The sequence below is a fragment of the Lichenostomus cassidix genome, chromosome Z, assembly GCF_008360975.1.
Source record: "Lichenostomus cassidix isolate B80296 chromosome Z, HeHo_3.0, whole genome shotgun sequence".
NCBI lineage: Eukaryota > Metazoa > Chordata > Aves > Passeriformes > Meliphagidae > Lichenostomus > Lichenostomus cassidix.
This window is the reverse complement of record NC_139511.1, coordinates 41,391,846-41,409,641: the sequence shown is the minus strand read 5'-3', so window position 1 is coordinate 41,409,641 and position 17,796 is coordinate 41,391,846. Positions and strand designations below refer to the sequence as shown.

General features: G+C 39.4%; 1 protein-coding gene across 2 annotated transcripts in view; it reads right to left on the bottom strand.

Moving 5' to 3' along the window:
• MLLT3 (MLLT3 super elongation complex subunit) overlaps positions 1-17,796 on the bottom strand; it is a 125,636-nt gene that overhangs the window by 49,866 nt on the left and 57,974 nt on the right. For both annotated transcript variants that reach the window (XM_085041947.1, XM_085041946.1), the window contains exons 3-4: positions 12,735-12,817; positions 7,885-8,028 (exon numbers count right to left, since the gene is read on the bottom strand). In XM_085041947.1, the coding sequence (XP_084898073.1) occupies positions 7,885-8,028; positions 12,735-12,817 (227 nt within the window). The remainder of the gene's footprint in view (positions 1-7,884; positions 8,029-12,734; positions 12,818-17,796) is intronic.

Sequence of the window (17,796 nt, the reverse complement as noted above, 5' to 3'; positions counted from 1 at the left end):
CAAAAACAGTGCACAGAGGAAATCCACTGATATTCACGCTATTGGGTAGGAATAATCAATCCAAAGTGACCAGTCTCCATAATATCTGAGCTGCTGGCATCTTAGAACCATAGAATGGTTTGGGTTGGAAGGGACGTTAAAGATCATCTTGTTCCAATCCCCCTGGTATGGACAGGGACACCTTTCACTACATCAGGTTCCTTAAACTCCCATTCAAACTCCGAGGAGTGGGGTACCCACAACTGCTCTGGGCAACTTGTTCCAGTGCCTCCCTACCCTCACAGCAAATAGTTTCTTCCTAATATCTAAACTTACTCTCTTTCCGTTTGAAGTCATTCTCCATAATCCTAATAATACCTGCCCCTGTAAGAAATTTCTCTCAGTATTTCTAAAGGCATTCCAATTTTCTATGCAAGACGACTGAGTCCTATGGAAACAAAAACTGCCATGCATTTCATTTGTGTAGTTCCATGCACTTCTGAACACAGGAATGGGTCAGGGAACAATTGTGCACTACCAATTACCACAATATAATCAGGAACCCTCTTCTACTATTCTTCTTCCTACAATTTGGGGAAAATTATGGAATTGTAATACCTTGTGAATTGTAACAGCTTGAACTAAACCTACTAACAATTGATTCAGAAGTCTTCTTAAAAACAAACAAAAAAAAAAAAAACCCAACAAAAAAAAAAACAAACAAAAACCAACATTTTGAAGACAATATTTATCTACTAATACATGTTTGACAACTTGGAGTACCCATGTACCCAACAACAACTCACTTTCAAAACAAAACCTTGCTTCTCATGTCCTTATAACATGAAGAATAAGGAACAGTCTTAAAATGTTCCATGAAAGCTGGTCTGCTCTTATTGACAATTTCTACAAATGCACAAAACTGCAAGGTGCTGCTCCTGGGCCAGAGCAACCTCTAATACCAGTCTAGGCTGTGGGATGAACAAATGGAGAGCAGCACTGCTGAGAAGGACTTGGGGATGCTGGTGGGTAAGAGGCAGAAATGACCCAGCCATGAGCACTCACAGCCCAGAAAGTCAAAGCTGTCCTGGGCTGCACCCAAAGCAGTGTGGGCAGCAGGGCCAGGGAGGGGATTCTGCTCTGCTCTGCAGAACCCTCACCTGGAACACTGCATCTAGCTTTGGGATCCCAGCATAGGAAGGACATGGACATGTTGGAGTGAGTCCAGAGAAGGGACATCAACATGATTAGAGGAATGGAGCACCTTTCCTATGAGGACAGGCTGAAAGAGTCGGGGCTGCTCACCCTGGAGAAGAGAAGCTCTGGGGAGAGTTTAGAGCAGCCTTTCAGTACCTAAAGGAGGGCTACATGAGAGCTGGAGGAAAACTTTTTGTAGGGCCTGTTGCAATATGACAAGGGATAATAATTTTAAACTTAAATGGGGTAAATTTAGACTAGCTATATAAATGAAACGTTTTTCAATAAAGGTGGTGAACCACTGGAACACATTACTCAGAGAAGTGGTGGATGCCCCATCCCTGGGAACCCTGAAAGTCAGGTGGATGGGGCTCTGAGCAGCGTGATCTACTTGGAGCTGCCCCTGCCCATGGCAGGGGAGTTGGACTAGATAACCCGTAAAGGTTCCTTCCAATCCAGACTATTCTATGATCATGCTAACCCTGATGCACAGGAGTCACAGATCTACCACCCGTATATACTTACACAGTCAGAAACTGCATGAGCTGTCACAGGTCCAGACCAACACAATTTCCTTATTAATGCACATAAAGGCTTCTGCATAAGGGGAATGAGCATTACGAAAAACCTGTTGTCTGTCTCCTACTTTTTGTTTTCCTGAATGAAAGGAGGCCATCAATAAATCTGCAATAATCCGATCCACATGGTATCTGTTGCAGTTTCATGGACTGACCTGGTCATCAAAGAACACATGTCCTCATACAGCATATTCACAACAGGCAGTGAGCTTTACTGCAGTGCGCTGCAGGAAAATTCCAACAGCACTTTAAGTAAAAGTTATGCGATTCCCTGTTAGAATTCAGGGAAAAATGAACCATTACTACATTTCTGCAGCACTCATCGTGAATTACACTTATCATACATCAGTAGCAGACAACTGGACCTCCTGTGTTGCTCTGGGCTGCCACACCCTGCATCATTTTACAGTGTAGAACAGGTTCCTACACATCACTTTTTTCAACATTTAAGAGTAAATCTGAAATATAGGGGGAAAGTAGTAATGATTTTAAATGACCACAGCAATACTAATAGCTTAAGTCACTATGATGAAAAATCAGTGGACCTCAGTACAAACAATTGAACTTGGGTTCGTGGACTCAGATTTTGAAATTCCAATGTATAACACACTGCTAAGAAAACCTTGCAGTAATACAAGTCCCATTAAGGCTGCAATTCCAAAATATAAATCATTAGCTAAAAAATACAGTCATCCTGAAGAGCTATTATTTCTATTTAAACCAATATAAAAAAATTTAAGTTATTTGCTTGAAAGTAAAGTAATATGTAGTTTGAAAAAATTCAATTACTTAAATATGAAAAGCAAAAGATTAAAGATAATCCCTTGCCTAGAGCAGCATTATACCTAAGGTTGGTTCTGGGTAGAAGCCAACTATTCCAACTGACATAGAGGAATTTGCCAGAAAAGAGGGAGGATGGAGAAAAGAAGGAAATTCCCATGATTTCAAGTTCATTACATGGATTATGAACACAGGTTTTAAAACTGGCACTTTGCAGACATCTCAACTGACTGAAAAGACATTTCTCAACTGTTAATAAAATCACAAAGATTTGAAAAAAAAATCTCAAACAACAAAATGCAGTGGGTTTTGGCAAAACATAAATTTTCACCTTGATAATTTTCTCTAAAAACTGCACCCCACTCAGAATAATTCTTTGTCTCTCTGACTCATTAAGAGATTAACTGTCTTTAACAAAAGAAGCAGTGCTCTTGTATTTCCTAACAAACTTTACAGAAAGCAATAATAAAGGACTCTGTCACTAAACAGAGGCATTACTACTCTAAAAGTGACCTATTTCTTGCATACCTTACACATTAAACCTCAAACTGTACCATTAATAGCCATTTGCATTTGTAATAAGGTGATGAATTTTACAGGTCTTGTCCACAGCAATTACTGCTCTCTAAGAGGCAGATAAAAGGCATTTCCTTTCAGGGAAGAACATTCATCTATTGCATTTTTCTATATACTCCTGGAATAAACAACTAATTTTGAGTCTCCTGCCAAAAAGGTGAAAATGTTAAACTTCCAATTAAACTTCCAAAACAACACAAACTTTTTTATTTACGTATTTGCAGCTATTAGAGAGAGGGCTGTATCAAACTGCTATCTTAATGTAGACTGAAAATATTTTCACTACTTTTTGCTGCAAGAATTGAAATTAAGTTATTTGTAACATCATATTCAAACAAGTGATGCCTGAGGAAATCTTTTTTTCCAGTGGCATAATTTAATTCTAAAATATTAGGCAGCTGTCATTCAGCATCTTCAAAATTAATTTAATTCTACTAAGTCACTGAACAGAGTAGGTGTAATTTTCAATTTTTTCTTGAAACTGAAAAACATGCAAGCCAAAAAAACAATAGAACATGTGTTACTGACAACACAAAATACCTAAATGGAATCATACTCTATTTATAAGCATTTTCAGTGGGATTCAACATTCAAAATCTACCTCAAATTTGAATTTTGTTTCTTAATTACTATAATTTCCCAGTGTCATCTCTCTTCTGAAATCCATATGCACAGCCACAGTGCTTTCTCTTCTTCTTCAGGCTCTCTTATGTTTTGAGGCTGAAACTGATCACAAAAGGTAAGTGAAAAATCTAGGAAGGAATGACCATGTAAGGGTCAGCGCTTACTGGTGTTTACATGACCAAAACTTCAATCCTGCTGTACCTACTACGTAATTTCATGCTGTGCGTAGAGGATGAGCTGTGTAGGAGACTGCAAGTATACAGTTCTGTCACTTGCAGTAGCTGGAATGACTTGCTTGGTAAGACATGGATTAACTAAAAGTCATCATCTGTATCCAGGGTGTCCTTGGGGATCTCAAGCAACAGGTTGCTAATTTGCTTGAGTATACATGGTAGCTACAGATGATGAGGTACTACACTGAATAAATGGTGCAAAAAATTCTCAGTGGCATCATTTCCACAGGAAACCTGTGTAAAAGGAATGTCACTCAGAATATATATACAAAGATACAGAATATAAACAATGAATTATTCGGTTTAATTTGTCCAGTGTACTCTTGAAAATACTTTATTTCTTCTTCTTGAAAATACTTTATTTAATGATGAGAATAAGGCCAACTGAAAATAGGTGAATGGCAGAGATGGACTTCAGCATAACTAAATATTTTCAAGGGGCTGCAGGAAGTTCAGTGTAGAAAATATATTTCTGAAAGTGAAAAACTTTGTCAATTTGATATAGCCTAAGACTGAACCAAAGGTTTCTATTTACCTTCCTGATTAGAGAATCTCTAAAGCCAAACCAAGTCCTTCTTCTAAGGGCTGAAAAAGTAATTGTTCCTTGGAAGAGAAATCATCAAGCTGGTTACCTAAAAATGAAGACTGACTGCACGTTTATGCTTCAATTCAGGAAATATCAAATAAAATGCTAAGACACAAACATTCCACAGAGCTAATCTACATGATTGCTACCACACTAAATGTCCTGTTTGCTTTAACTGAAGTGGTCACAGCGGCACTGCAAACCTGTACTACAGAGTTCTCACTTTTTAATTACTTGTGATATCCGAATGTTGCTCTTACAGTGAGCTACAGGATAGCCAGTCAGACCTTACTGGACACAAAGGATGGAGAAGAGTAACAAATTTTCTAAGCCTGAAAGCCAGAAGAAAATTGCTGTAGCAAGTTACCTTGACTAGCTCACATTTGGGATGCCACAAGATATATGTCTGAGGGAAAAGGAGAGTTGAGAGCATCCAAAAAATAACTCAAGGAATCCACAGCAAAAGACAAACACAGAGGCAAGCCTATACTGAATGGACCTGAATTCTTCCCTCCAGAAGGACATGCTATTTGTAATATGCATGTATTTATGCAAATGAGAAATAATCATGCTCAGTAGTTCACTGAGAAAGAGAAAAAAAAACAAGAGAAAAAAAAAACAAATCTGGGTTTCAAGGTACATAGAAATCAAGCAATTTAGACCACTATTTAAAAGCATGCAAGCAAAAGCCCCCCACATTAAAGGACTTTACTCAATGCTACCACTCAGTGTTCTACATTAATATGGCATCTCATACATTTTGAAGGATATGAGCTTCATTTTGCCAGACTCCTTGCCTATCAAAATTCACGAACTTGTTACTGTTATTTTTTCTTGAAGACAGTCAAACTAGAAGTATTAATTGTTTGATTTATTTATAAGTGCAAAACCCATTTCATAATTTGTTATGCTGTAAGTGCTTTTCTCAGCCTAAAGCATGCAAGTTACAAGTGAGTTAATGTTCTGTGTAGAACAGACAACAGAATGAATTCACACACTTGGAAGTGAAAGTCAGCTTTTCAGGGCTTCTGCAAGAGTCAAAGAAAAAGCTGTTTCCAGCATTTCAAAGTGTAATGGGCTTTTCAACACCCAGAGATGTAAGCTCTTGACAGCAACTTTTAGTGACAAGACAGACAGAATGCTATTACATTATTTCTGTCAAGCTGATCAGATAAACTCCCAGGTCGAAAAGTCCATAGAGGATGCAAAAAACACTGGTAACTTCATGAGAAGGTATTAATGTATTGGAAAGAAACTAGGGAAATGGAGAAAAAGCTATGCAGACTGAAACATCCAGAAGACAAAAAACAATGATGTAATGTATTTAACAATGACCACACTGATAATATTCAGGGAAAGAATTTGATCAAAATGTGCCCTATTTTGTTGTTAACACTTAACAAAAGCAAAAACGTTGCCTAACTCAAGAAACCTAAACTTAAAAGGCACAGAAAGCTTGCAATAAAATGAAGCTTCCTATTTTAACCTTTTTAACCATTACTCCCCAGCACCAAAGTCCCTGCTGGTATTATTTAGATTTATTACACTTGAGGTTAAAACTTATTTATCTTATTCAGTCAGTTGTTAACAAATATTCAAGCAGTGTCTCACAAAGTTCTCCAGAATACAGTCTCAATATTTTATTTGGAAACACGTTAAAAAGCTAATACATTGTCCAGACATGGATACCCTCTTGCTCCTAATAAATGCAAACATAAAACACTGCTCATGCTTCTATTTCAATATAGCTATAATTGTAACAGTTCTCTTCTTCAGGAGAGCAACAGGGTCTTTCAGACTATACATGCTCCTTGTTTTTGCTTTGTTTTCAAAGATTCTCTTCAGCAGACTGAAGATTCCCACACTAGCTCCCTCTTATCTCCAGCCCAGAACCCACTGTTCTCTAAATGCACCAAAAGGGGTTACCCACTTTTGCTACGACTGTCTAAAACCAATGATAGGCACTGGCATTGACACTTACAATTTCCCAGCATGATGGCTTTCTTAACATCTCTATCAGTGACTTGGTAAAGGAGACCAAACACACTCATGAGGTCTGCGGATAACAGTCAATTGGGAAGTGAAACATTTGATACTTCAGAGCAAGCAGGGCTTGCAGGAGGGACCCAGACAGTCTGGAAGAAGGGATTAACAGCAGCCTCATTAAGTACAATGAGGACAAATACCAAATATCAAGGCAGAGCCCTGCAGCCATGAGGCTAGGGCTGGAAAAGAGCTCTGGAGCATGACCCTGGGCATGGGAGGGCTGTGAGCTGAGCAAGGGTCACATATGTGCCCAGGCAGCAACAATGGCTATCAGTGCCCCAATTCTTGTGAGCCAGCCACAGCCGTGGGAGCCAGGGGAGGGTAGGAGCTGTACCCTCTGCTTCGTTTTTGTCAATTTGGATCTCTAACACAAAATCCAACAACAAAATGGTGGGAGGCAAGAGGAGGTTACTGAGACCATGGGGCTGGAGACTTCGTGCAGCGAGAAGCAGCTACAGGACACGAGCTGGCTCAGGTTGAAGGAGGGATGGCTTCAGGGGCATCCAACAGCTCCTCTATTCCCTCCCATCAGCATAGCACTATCAGAGGAAATGGACACAGTCAGGCTCTTCACTGTCCTGTGTGGAAGGAGGGCAAAGAGGCAGCATCCCAACCTGACACATGAGAAGCCTAGGCCCACAAAGACAGTCCAGCAGTGGAGCCAAGTCCAGGGAGACTTTCACACCATGGCAAGGAGGGGTGAAGTCCTGAGCAGACCCCATGGCTGAACCTCTGACAATGCCTGACAGAATGAATTATGTGCCATTGTGTGAAACACAGCAGAACAGTTTCTACTAATAGGCAAAGCATAAACCTAAAAGTTTGGCCTTTTGAGCCTTCGCATCCCTCCAAATGGGCAAATTTCCTTTTGGCCTTTTCAAATCACTTAATTCTGGCAACACATAAAGAAGTCAGTACATTTTTCTGATTCAGACTGCATGACATATTACATAAATTTAAGTAGGTTTGTTTATAGTTAGAGTTTTGACTTGTTCTACCTTGTAACTACTGAATTTATTCTGCTTAATATGGAACCATTTGTCTTTCAATGAAAGACACTATTTTCTTACTACTTCCATCACAGTATCATGTATTTAAGGTATTCACATGCTCATTTGTTTACCCATTCCACTTAAAGACAAGTACTGAGCTCCTGTACAAAGTTAATCACAAAAACATTTCACTTAGTATCACTGTCAGGTCAGTCTTATTATACTAATCATGCACCAGCAACAAGCAGCAGCATCTTTATTGTGATGGCTTTTGACACGGGTGCAGGACTCACCCCTCCTGCCTTTAGCAGCTTTCTTCTGAATTCCTCTGTCGGGTTGTTGAATGTGAGCTTTTCACAGCGGAGGTGATTTACAGGTGGGTGGCCTTCAAGGTGCAGGAATAAGTCATAGTCAAATCGAACTTTCTTAGGTTCTTCCTGAGGGTTGAAAATAACCAGATAGAAACATCTAGCACCAAAACTAACTACGTTGAAAACAAAAGCTACATAAAGACGGTCAATTAAAATTAAAATTATGTAATTTTTAACCACTCCTTGTGTTCTCAGAGACACATAGGGTTTACCAAGCATCAGCTGACCTACAGTGAACCAGAGAAGCTCCTATCAGCCCATGATAACACAGGGTAAAATGCATTCATTTCATGTAGTTCTGAGAAGACTTAATTGACACTTTTAAGTCAGGCTTGGCCCAGCTACAGGTGCACAGGCAAGTATCATGATTCAGCTGACACAGGTAACTCAGTCAAAAACACAATCACATTTCTGAGCCCTAGAGAGTACTGAAGACAGCATAGCAAGTTTTGAGTGCAAATTTCTCCACTGAAGCCAAACTATTGTTTTCTTCACAAGTTATAAAAAGGGGGAAGCATGAATGTGCTGCAGCCAACTATATTTGACCTCCAAGTGTGGTCAGATAGATTTCAAGTGTTCCACCAGAATTTTCAAGTAATTAAAATTCTCTGCTGCTGCAGCGAAAAAATTAAATTGAATGTTCCCTGTACCAATACAGAAAGAGAAACAGCAGAAAAGGCAAGTTTATCTCGAGAGAAATCACCAGTGCTCTAGTGCACTGAGAAAGCCTCAGCTGAAAACGGACAGTAGTGGCATCAAACAGACTTCAGTATCTTCTATCTGGTATTGCAAACTAAGTACATTTTGTGTTACACATTTACACAGTCCCTTCTAGAAAGCTGTATGTGTATTAAGTGCTTTTTAAAGATGCTATTAAGTAGCCCTTCCTCCAAAGGTCCTGATGTGCAATGGAAGTCACCAAATCAAGCTTTAGGGAAGAACAAAAATAAAAAGTCAAGTTGAAAAAAAGTTCAGTAAAAAGGGAACCATGAGGGACAAGAAGAAAGAGATAAAAACCTTAGCACATATCCAACACTGCATGTAATTAAAATACATGCTCTGTTCACTGACAGATGCTTAAGAAATTCACATTAGCCATGTTGAATTTTCATTCAGGATTCCAAGTATGGGAAGAACAGAAAGCACAGAAATCTCAGTTATTCTAGAAGTTAAATCACAAGAGGTTTCAAGCACAGCCAAGGGACACCCTAATCTGTCCTGTCTCTAGACTTGGAGCAGAAACAACAAAAGTGGACCTGAACTAAAAGGCTTGCAGTTTCTGAAGACAAAAGAAAGCAGTTCCTCTAGATGAACTATTTTCTTGACAGACGATTTTCGAAGGCAAGCATGGATGATATTTCTTGTTGTTAGAAATATTAACATGATTTCATACAGAAAAAAATGGAAGTAATTTATTTCCTGGTCTGCTTAGAAAACTGTGATGTTGCTATAGGCAACGAGTTGGTACCAGCAGCTTTGCCATAAAAGCCAAATTGCAATAATTCATAATTGGTAGTCTTCAAACAATTTTGTGTAAAGTCAGATGAACATAACCACTGATTAAAAAGCAAAAGACCCGCAGTACAACTGCACTGCCATTGTTTTAAAACAGGGAAGACAGAATGTGCTGCAGTTTATGAGCCTTATCCTCCTAATGGACTGCATTTTCCAAAGCAGGAGTCTTCCACATAAAAGCATTTTTAAGGACTTTGTCTCAATGACTAACAACTGTAGCTTGCTGCTGCTGAATTTGGGAGTGGGGGTCGGTTGTAATTTCCATAACTCTTTAAAGCTTGGAATACTTTTCTGTCATGATTAAATACCTATTAAATTTTCTACCAGTTTCTGGTTAATCCTGGGAATGGGAACCCTTTAATCCTCTGTTGTCCAGGTGGTCTCCTGTACCTCTCCTTCCTCCATTCATGAGGGTATTTTCTGAATCAGACATTGAACAGTTGTCTACCTTTAATAAATGATGATAGTATGTCTCCTCTTCCTTGTTCTGTCTACCTCCTCTTTTTCTGTACTGGAATATGTGTGAACTGCCCTGGGGGAGGAAAGCATAGCTGAGCTGGGAGAAAGCAGTAATTTGCCATCTCGATTTTTGTGCCACTCTTCCTTTGTATTGCACTCACCCCAGGGAAGAGCATGCTGCTGCAGCTGTGCAAAGAACTGACTCACAGTTCAACTGCTGCTTGTTGTATTCCAGGACACCAAAAAAGGGTGAGGGATGTTTGCAAACTTCCTAATTCCACATGTTGCTTGAGGGTAAGGTGAAATGTAATCACTGCTGCCCTCTTGATCTCAGTCTAAACCACAGCTTCTGCTGGGGAACACCTGAGACTTGCAGTCTCCACCCTCAGAAAAAGCAGCCACAAGTCTGAGTGGGAAACAAAGAAAGAAATGTCGGGCAGGAAGCTTTCTGCAGAGATGCTCAATAATTGACTCACTGTCTTCTGCTTTGTCTGTGGGATGAGCATTTAATAAAGGAGTTGAAGAGACTTGGCTGCTTTTCATTAGATTTCCTGAATGAATCAAAACAGCTTCCCTAATAGAAACAGGGCTAAAAGCATACAAAAAAAATCCAATCAGCTCACTGAGGCAGTTCTGTTTCCACATCCAACAGCAAACAGGGTAAATCAAGACCTGCTCATCACAGATTGATACAGGAAACACATCAGAATAACCTATTCAAAACCTACAACTTCCAAAGTGCCTGAGCAGAATTATGCACACTTCACAACTTAACAGGGCTTTCTTGAAAGACAAAAGAATACTGATTCCCGTGTTCTTGAAGGTTTACATAGCTAACCCCAACAGAAATTTTAAGTGATTGGGGTTCCAGAAAATGTCTTTTATTATGCATTTCTATTTTCTTTTTGGTTTTGTCTTTCACAAAGCATTCAGCACATTAAAGATGAAATGTTGACTTGATTAAAATAATTATTTCAAACTACATCTTGGTAATATAAAATAAACACACACATATCTTTGAATCACATGTTAAGTATCATAACTCTACCAAGGCATATAACATATAAAGGGAACCTAAATAACTATGGATATTAGGGTAGTGTAAATTAAACTTTGCAAGATTTTGCTCTTTGATTTCACACAAATCCAGTTCTTTTTATCTGAACTATTTATTAGTAATGCAGCCCCCTTTATGTACATTAAAGAAAACCTCTGTATTTACTATTTTATAGACTCACAGTAAGTGCAGCAATTACTTAGAATGTGAAGTATCACAATAATATGAGTTTTGTAGAATGGCACCAGGTTTGGTTTGAGCCTGGTAATGTAGACTATAATGAGTAATAACAAGCAGTCTAAAAGAATGGTTTTTAACAGACAAAGGATGCAGGATTTTAAAAAAAAGACTGTTTTGAAAGATCAAAACCTGAACAAATTATAAGATTTGCAATACTAAAATAGATCAGTTTATTATGTAATCAATGTAATCAAGATTGGTGTCCTTTCCTCAAGTTTAAGTGGCTCTTAAACATCTTTAAGTATTATTTAAAGTCTGTCCACTTTTTAGCAAGGCTAGTAATTCTTCTGAATAGTTATATTACACTTCTCTTTTTTAATAAGGCAGTTTTTAATTAGGAGATAATTTCACAGTTATCTCCTAAATATTGTTCACCGACACAGAATATCAGGTCCAATATTGTTTAAGTTCTCCCTCAGTGACTTGGATAAAGAGGCAGATGCCTCCTCAGCAAGGTCATTGATGGCACAGAGCTGGGAGCAGTGGCCAATAGCCCAGAGGGCTGTGCAGCCCTTCAGAAGGGCCTCAACAAGGTGGAGAGATGGGCAGAGAAGAACTGTCTGAAATTCAACAAAGGCAAATGCAGGGTCCTGCACTGGGGAGGAATAGCCCCAGGAACCAGCACAGGCTGGGGATGATCTGCTGGGAAGCAGCTCTGTGGAGAAAGAGCTGGGGGTCCTGGTGGACCAAAAGCTGTCCATGAACCAGCAGTGTGCCCTGGTGGCCAAGAAGGCCAGGGGTGTCCTGGGGTGCATTAGGAAGAGTGTTGCTGTATGTTGTGGGAGATGATCCTGCTCTTCTACTCAGCCCTGGTGAGGCACATCTGGAGTGCTGTGTCCAGTTCTGGACTCCTCAGTACAAGAGAGACATGGAGCTGCTGGAGTGGGTCCAGCAGAGGGTGATAAAGATGATGCAAGGACTGGAGCATCTCTTTTAGGTGGGAAGGCTGAGATGGTTGGGCCTGTTCAGCCTCAACCAGAGACAACTGTGAGAGACTTCACTGTTTATAAGAATCTGAAGGAAGGGTGTCAGAGGATGGATCCAGGCTCTGCTCGGTGGTGCCAAGCAACAGGAAAGAAGCAATGGGGCACAAACTGATGCACTGGAGTTTCACCTAAACTTGAGGGAGAACTTCTTCACTGTGCAGTGACTGAGCACTGGAACAGATTGCCCAGAGAGGTTGTAGAGTCTCCCTCACAGAAGATACTCAAGAACTGTCTGGACACAATCCTGTGCCATGTGCTCTGGGGTAACGCTGCTTGAGCAGGGAGGCTGGACCACGTGACCCACTGTGCTCCCTACTAACCTGACCTATTCTGTGATTCTGTGAAACACAATTATGCATTTCCAAAAGTTACAGTAGTACTGGGTTGAGGAACAACACTGATAAAGATAGCTTTAGATCTAATTTTTAACCAAGTTTACAAACTAACTTCAAAACTTAAAACCTCACTTCCATATTAGGTTTTTTTTTTCTTATGAAAAACATGGGATTCCATACCTTGTTTTTGAAGTAAACTTCAATTGGTAAAATGAAACCAGCATATCCAGATTCTTCAACTTTGTAGGGTGGATCCTTGCACACTGAAACAGAGAAAAAAAATGGTATTTAAGACAAAGAACCCCAGGTTTGAAATGTGTTAGCAAACCACATGAGTAAATCTGTGAGTAAATAGCTCAACATGGCACCATTACAAAACTGCACACACACAGTAGGACATGTGTGTGCACAACTCAACCTGAATTTTGCAAGCAAGTAAATTGCTCTTGTCTGCATAAAACCTCCAGTTTAGGGACAGAAAATCTTTATTTCAAATTTGGAATCTTTATTATTGGGGAAAGGGGAACACAACACAGCATTCTATCATATAGTAAAGAACATGAGGAAGGTTAACTGTGATATTACATTAAAATAATATCCAGGTTTTCCTTACAAGATTCAGACTTCTGTAACAATACAGTGAGTATTACTAGCTATAATACAATCTTTTCCTTCAAGTTCTCAGTTTAATGCAAAGGCTTTTAGTTACTTCAAGTCCCCACAGTACTGAAAGTGAGACCTCTGAAGAAAGTGCTACTAGATGTCAACTCCAGAGAGCTACAAAAAGCAGGTTGTTACAGAACTTGGAACAGATGCCATCTCTGCCTTCTCCTGTTTGATTTCGTGGTAATCTCCTCACAGAATTCATGTCCATGTAACACAGTAGCACAAAGGGAGGCTAAGCTTGAGAAACCATGCATCTAAATGCAGCATCAACTCAGATGCTTCCAAAGGCTGCATTGTTATGTATGACAAATCATGTCTATGACACTAACATCTCAATGAAGGTTTCTCTACTGTAGATTGGTAGAATGATGCAATTAATACACAAAGGGTGGACTTCTTCAGAAACACTTCCTATAGCTATGTCAACCTAGCTGAATGGAAAACATATTCAAACTATCAGATGAACCACAATTTGCACAGGTGTATACTCCTTTCAGAATTGCCTGGTAGTTTACAAAAAGAACGTATTGCAATAAACTGTACAAGACCTGATTACCAAAATTATTATTTTTAGCAAAGCACCACAGTTGGGCACTTATGATCCTATAACACCTCAAAAACACGACAAGGTCCATCAGACACATCCAGGAATATATGCACACTTACATTCCCCAGTAGTGCAATCAGTACATCAGCTTTTTGAGGATATGCAAGCTTGATTCATCCCCAAGTAAACAAACACAGCAGAATTTTCTACTACTACCTTGCCGTTCTCCTCCTGGTTTCCTAGCACCAAGCCCCTCAAGGTTGAGGGAGATTACAAGTCCTTGCTTGGCTTACTGCAGTTGGCTACCACTGCCTAGTTAACTCCATGCAGTTAATAAAAAGGGAAATGAGGGGAAAAACAGGGCAAGAATAATCTCTTTTACACACTCTTCTGCAACACTGTCCTCTTGCAGCTACAGAAGTAAATTTGTTTCTCTTGGCAGAAAAAAAACAGAGGAGCTACAGTTTGGAAAGTGGGATTTGAAAGATTTTGAAGAAAAGAACTCTGATGATTGATCAAATCTAACAGATGGTTTTAGACTAAGGTCTTCAGCTGGAAACTGGAAGTACCTCCCAGAAGTAGTATTTCACCTTTTATTGGTGAAAGATTTATTTATTCAATCTTCTCTTAAAATATGCCAGCATTCGAGAAATGTAAATGTAATAGTCCTAGTTAAGCACAGATTAACAGAGGTTTCAGTAATATATATTGGCAAGTTTTCAGTCCATAGAGGAGCCTTCTGCTCCTCCTCTGCCTTCAGAAGACAGCTTGAGGAGAAAGTCTCCACGATATTTTTTGAATGCTCATGTACAGAAGACTGAAATCTACTTACACAAAAATGGGGAAAGATTATACAGCAGATGCTTAATCAGATGGAAACATACAGGCTTTAGAAACGGTGATTTCAGGTTGCATATTCGCAATAAGTCACAAATATCACATCAACTTCTTCCCAAGCACTTAATTGGTGCAGAAAACCACATTAGCATAAATATTTTTCATTTAGCTCCCTCATGTAGCTCTTCTTACAGATTTACACAGCTGTTTGCTATGCTGAATAGTACCTTATCAAAGTCCCACAGTTCTTAAAAGGGACTGTAACAGCTGCCAGTTTTGATAAAACCTGGGTAATGGGCTACAGAACAATCACCAGGAAACTACTTTGGGTATCTTCCAAACTGAAAGATGGGCTTTTACACAAGGAAAATTCTAGTCTTGTGAATGAAACCTTCCAGTAAAAAAACAGAAGTGACTGAGTAAAGCTCCATGCTATTGTGTAGGTCTAGACTACAGCTATTACACTTTTCTCACATTTTTTGTGGAAGCCACCATTGACAGAACGTACTGGCAGAAACAGTAACTCTATGCACTCTGAAACAGCACTCCCTAAGTTTTTTGTTTTATTAAACTGTTATAAGGAGTAACCAGGGCTGTAGTGACACGTGTGGTTTAGCCAAGCCAACAGGAAATCATCCTAGCAAGGTTTGCTGACCAGAGAAGAGAGAAGTGGCAAGAGTTAGGTAAACCACAGAAAAGGAAGTACAAAAAACCAAAACAGGACAGGACAGGAGAAGAGGGGAAAAAAACCTTAGACCTGTAGTGCAGAAGGAAAAGAGAAACAACAGCAAATTGCAAATACAGACCAGCAGAGCACAACCAACAACAGAAACTAGGAAGGAATGATTTTGAAAAAGGAAGTATCTGGAAATCCTAACAGACTTTCTAGAAAATCAGCTCTCTAGGAAAAAAATGACTATGCTAGACTAGGTAAATAGGCAGAAAACACTACCCCATTACAAACAATTTCCTCTTGATCCAGACAGACAGAGGCACCTCACCACTGACTGCTCCTTTCCTTTAAAGTGGCACCTAAAAATGCATTTCAAGCACCAGACCAAGTGTTCTGAACACCATTATCACTAAGACCTAATCATTATGATTATGAAAAAACTTGTATGATCACAATTTTTTCCCTCTCTGGTGTATCTTTTGTCTAGGTTGTCCAAATTCAAAGACAGTCTCTAAATAGGTAAGGCCCTACAGGTTCCTACAGATCCAATTAAAAACTGGTGTCTGAGAAGGCAGTTCTGGAGAACATCTTTACTGAGATGCAAGAAGAAGCAGGCAACAGTATGCAAAATAACAAGCCAATCATAACAGTGTCTATTGTCACAAGAATTGTAGGTTCAGGAGAAAAGAAGTGAAAAATATAAGCAAAATTATATGTATTTCTTTAGACCCACTGGCCACAGAATAAAATGCAGGGGTTTTGTTGCCTGTGCAAGACAAAATCAGGAGTTTAGCCCAGTTGATCAGAGCATGGTGCTAGTAACACCAAAGTTGGGCACTCAATCCCTCTATGGGCCACTTAAGTGTTGGACTCGATGACCCTTGTGGGTCCCTTCCAACTCAGAATATTCTATGAGTTCATGGTACTGACCTGTTACCAGAATAATAATTTCTCTTCTTCCATAAATGAAAGCTTTAGTCTTAGCATATTTGCAAATATACTTGCTAAATACAAATAGATCAATTAAAACAATCTCAGGTGCAATTTTGAAATAAAAATAGGAGCTCATGCAACACAATCATACAGCTGAAGTCTGTCCCTTATGTTCATCATGTTTCATTGTACTGTGGGGTGAGCACTGCTGTAACATGCAGTAACACTGGTATGCTTAAGGCCACAGAATGGAAATCAGATCGAACAGCTCTCTAAATATAGCTAAAGCTATTGCCAAATGCTGCATAGGAGCTTAAACACAGATGAAACCAAATGACTAGTCAAGTTGTAAAAATATACAGGGCATAAGGGAACATGTAAAAGCTAGTGCAAGAAGGCTCTGGTCCAAAGACAAGAAGGTGGAATGGCAGTTTTCCTTAATGCTGAAGAGGCATACACATGTGCACACACGTACAACTGCACAGGCGATGAATTCTAGAACTGTGCACACCTCAGCTGCTCACCTACAGCATATTGTCACTTAACCTCCTGTGACAAAGGATTATTCAGGCACTTAGCTGCAATGCTAGCTGAATTACAAACACTTTACAAACAGAATAGTCAGAAACATACTGGTTATGCCAATTCATTCATTCATTTTGAACTGCCTTCCCATAGGTACAAGTTCCAGTAATTCATAGATGATGAAAAGTTATTGAAATGCTCCTCAAACAAAACCTGCCATCCAGCAAGCAACTGCAAGATACCAATGGACATCAGTAACAATGTTATCATTACTACTACACAATTTTATTAATAAGGATTTCTTCTCAATAATGATTCAGCGTCTGTTTAGGTTACACTGCCTAATCATACCATCAAGGGGCCCTGCAGAGAGACCTTGAAAAATCAGAGGGCTGGGCAATCACCAATTGTATGAAGTCTAATGACAAGTGCTGGAGTGTGCATCTGGGATGGGGCAACCCCAAACGTACAGACAAACTGGGGAATGAGACATTGAGAGGAGAGCTGCAGAAAGAGACCTTTCCAATTCATGATATTCCATGAATCTGTGACACTCATTCTACATGTAAACAAGGGATGAGAGTGCTCAGTTCTCATCTAGTGCATTCTACAACTCAATTATTTGATCATGCCTGCAGAATGAGTTACCCAAGATCATAGACAGCCAGAACAGGCATAGATGATTATCTGTCCCCCTGTTCTATCAGAACATGCCTTCTCTACAGCTCACATAAATGGTTTAAACCACTTATCTCAAATGTTTTTTCTTTATTCCACAAGTGAAGCACTACTTTTTCTTTCACAAATGCATTCCCAAGCACTACATCAGACATTAACCAAAGGAACAGATGCAATCAAGCCATTGATTTTACTAACAGTGACTATATTGAAACCTTTGAACATAATAATAACAAAATTCTAGTTAAAGCAATCTTTCTTAAAAGCTTTAACATGAGAGTCATTTGCCAGTTTAACACTGTTGAACACTTAACTAGAATAGGTTTTTTTCTTTATTAAAAACAGTCAGAATGAACAAGTAGAGGCAGAAGTTCCCTTTAAGC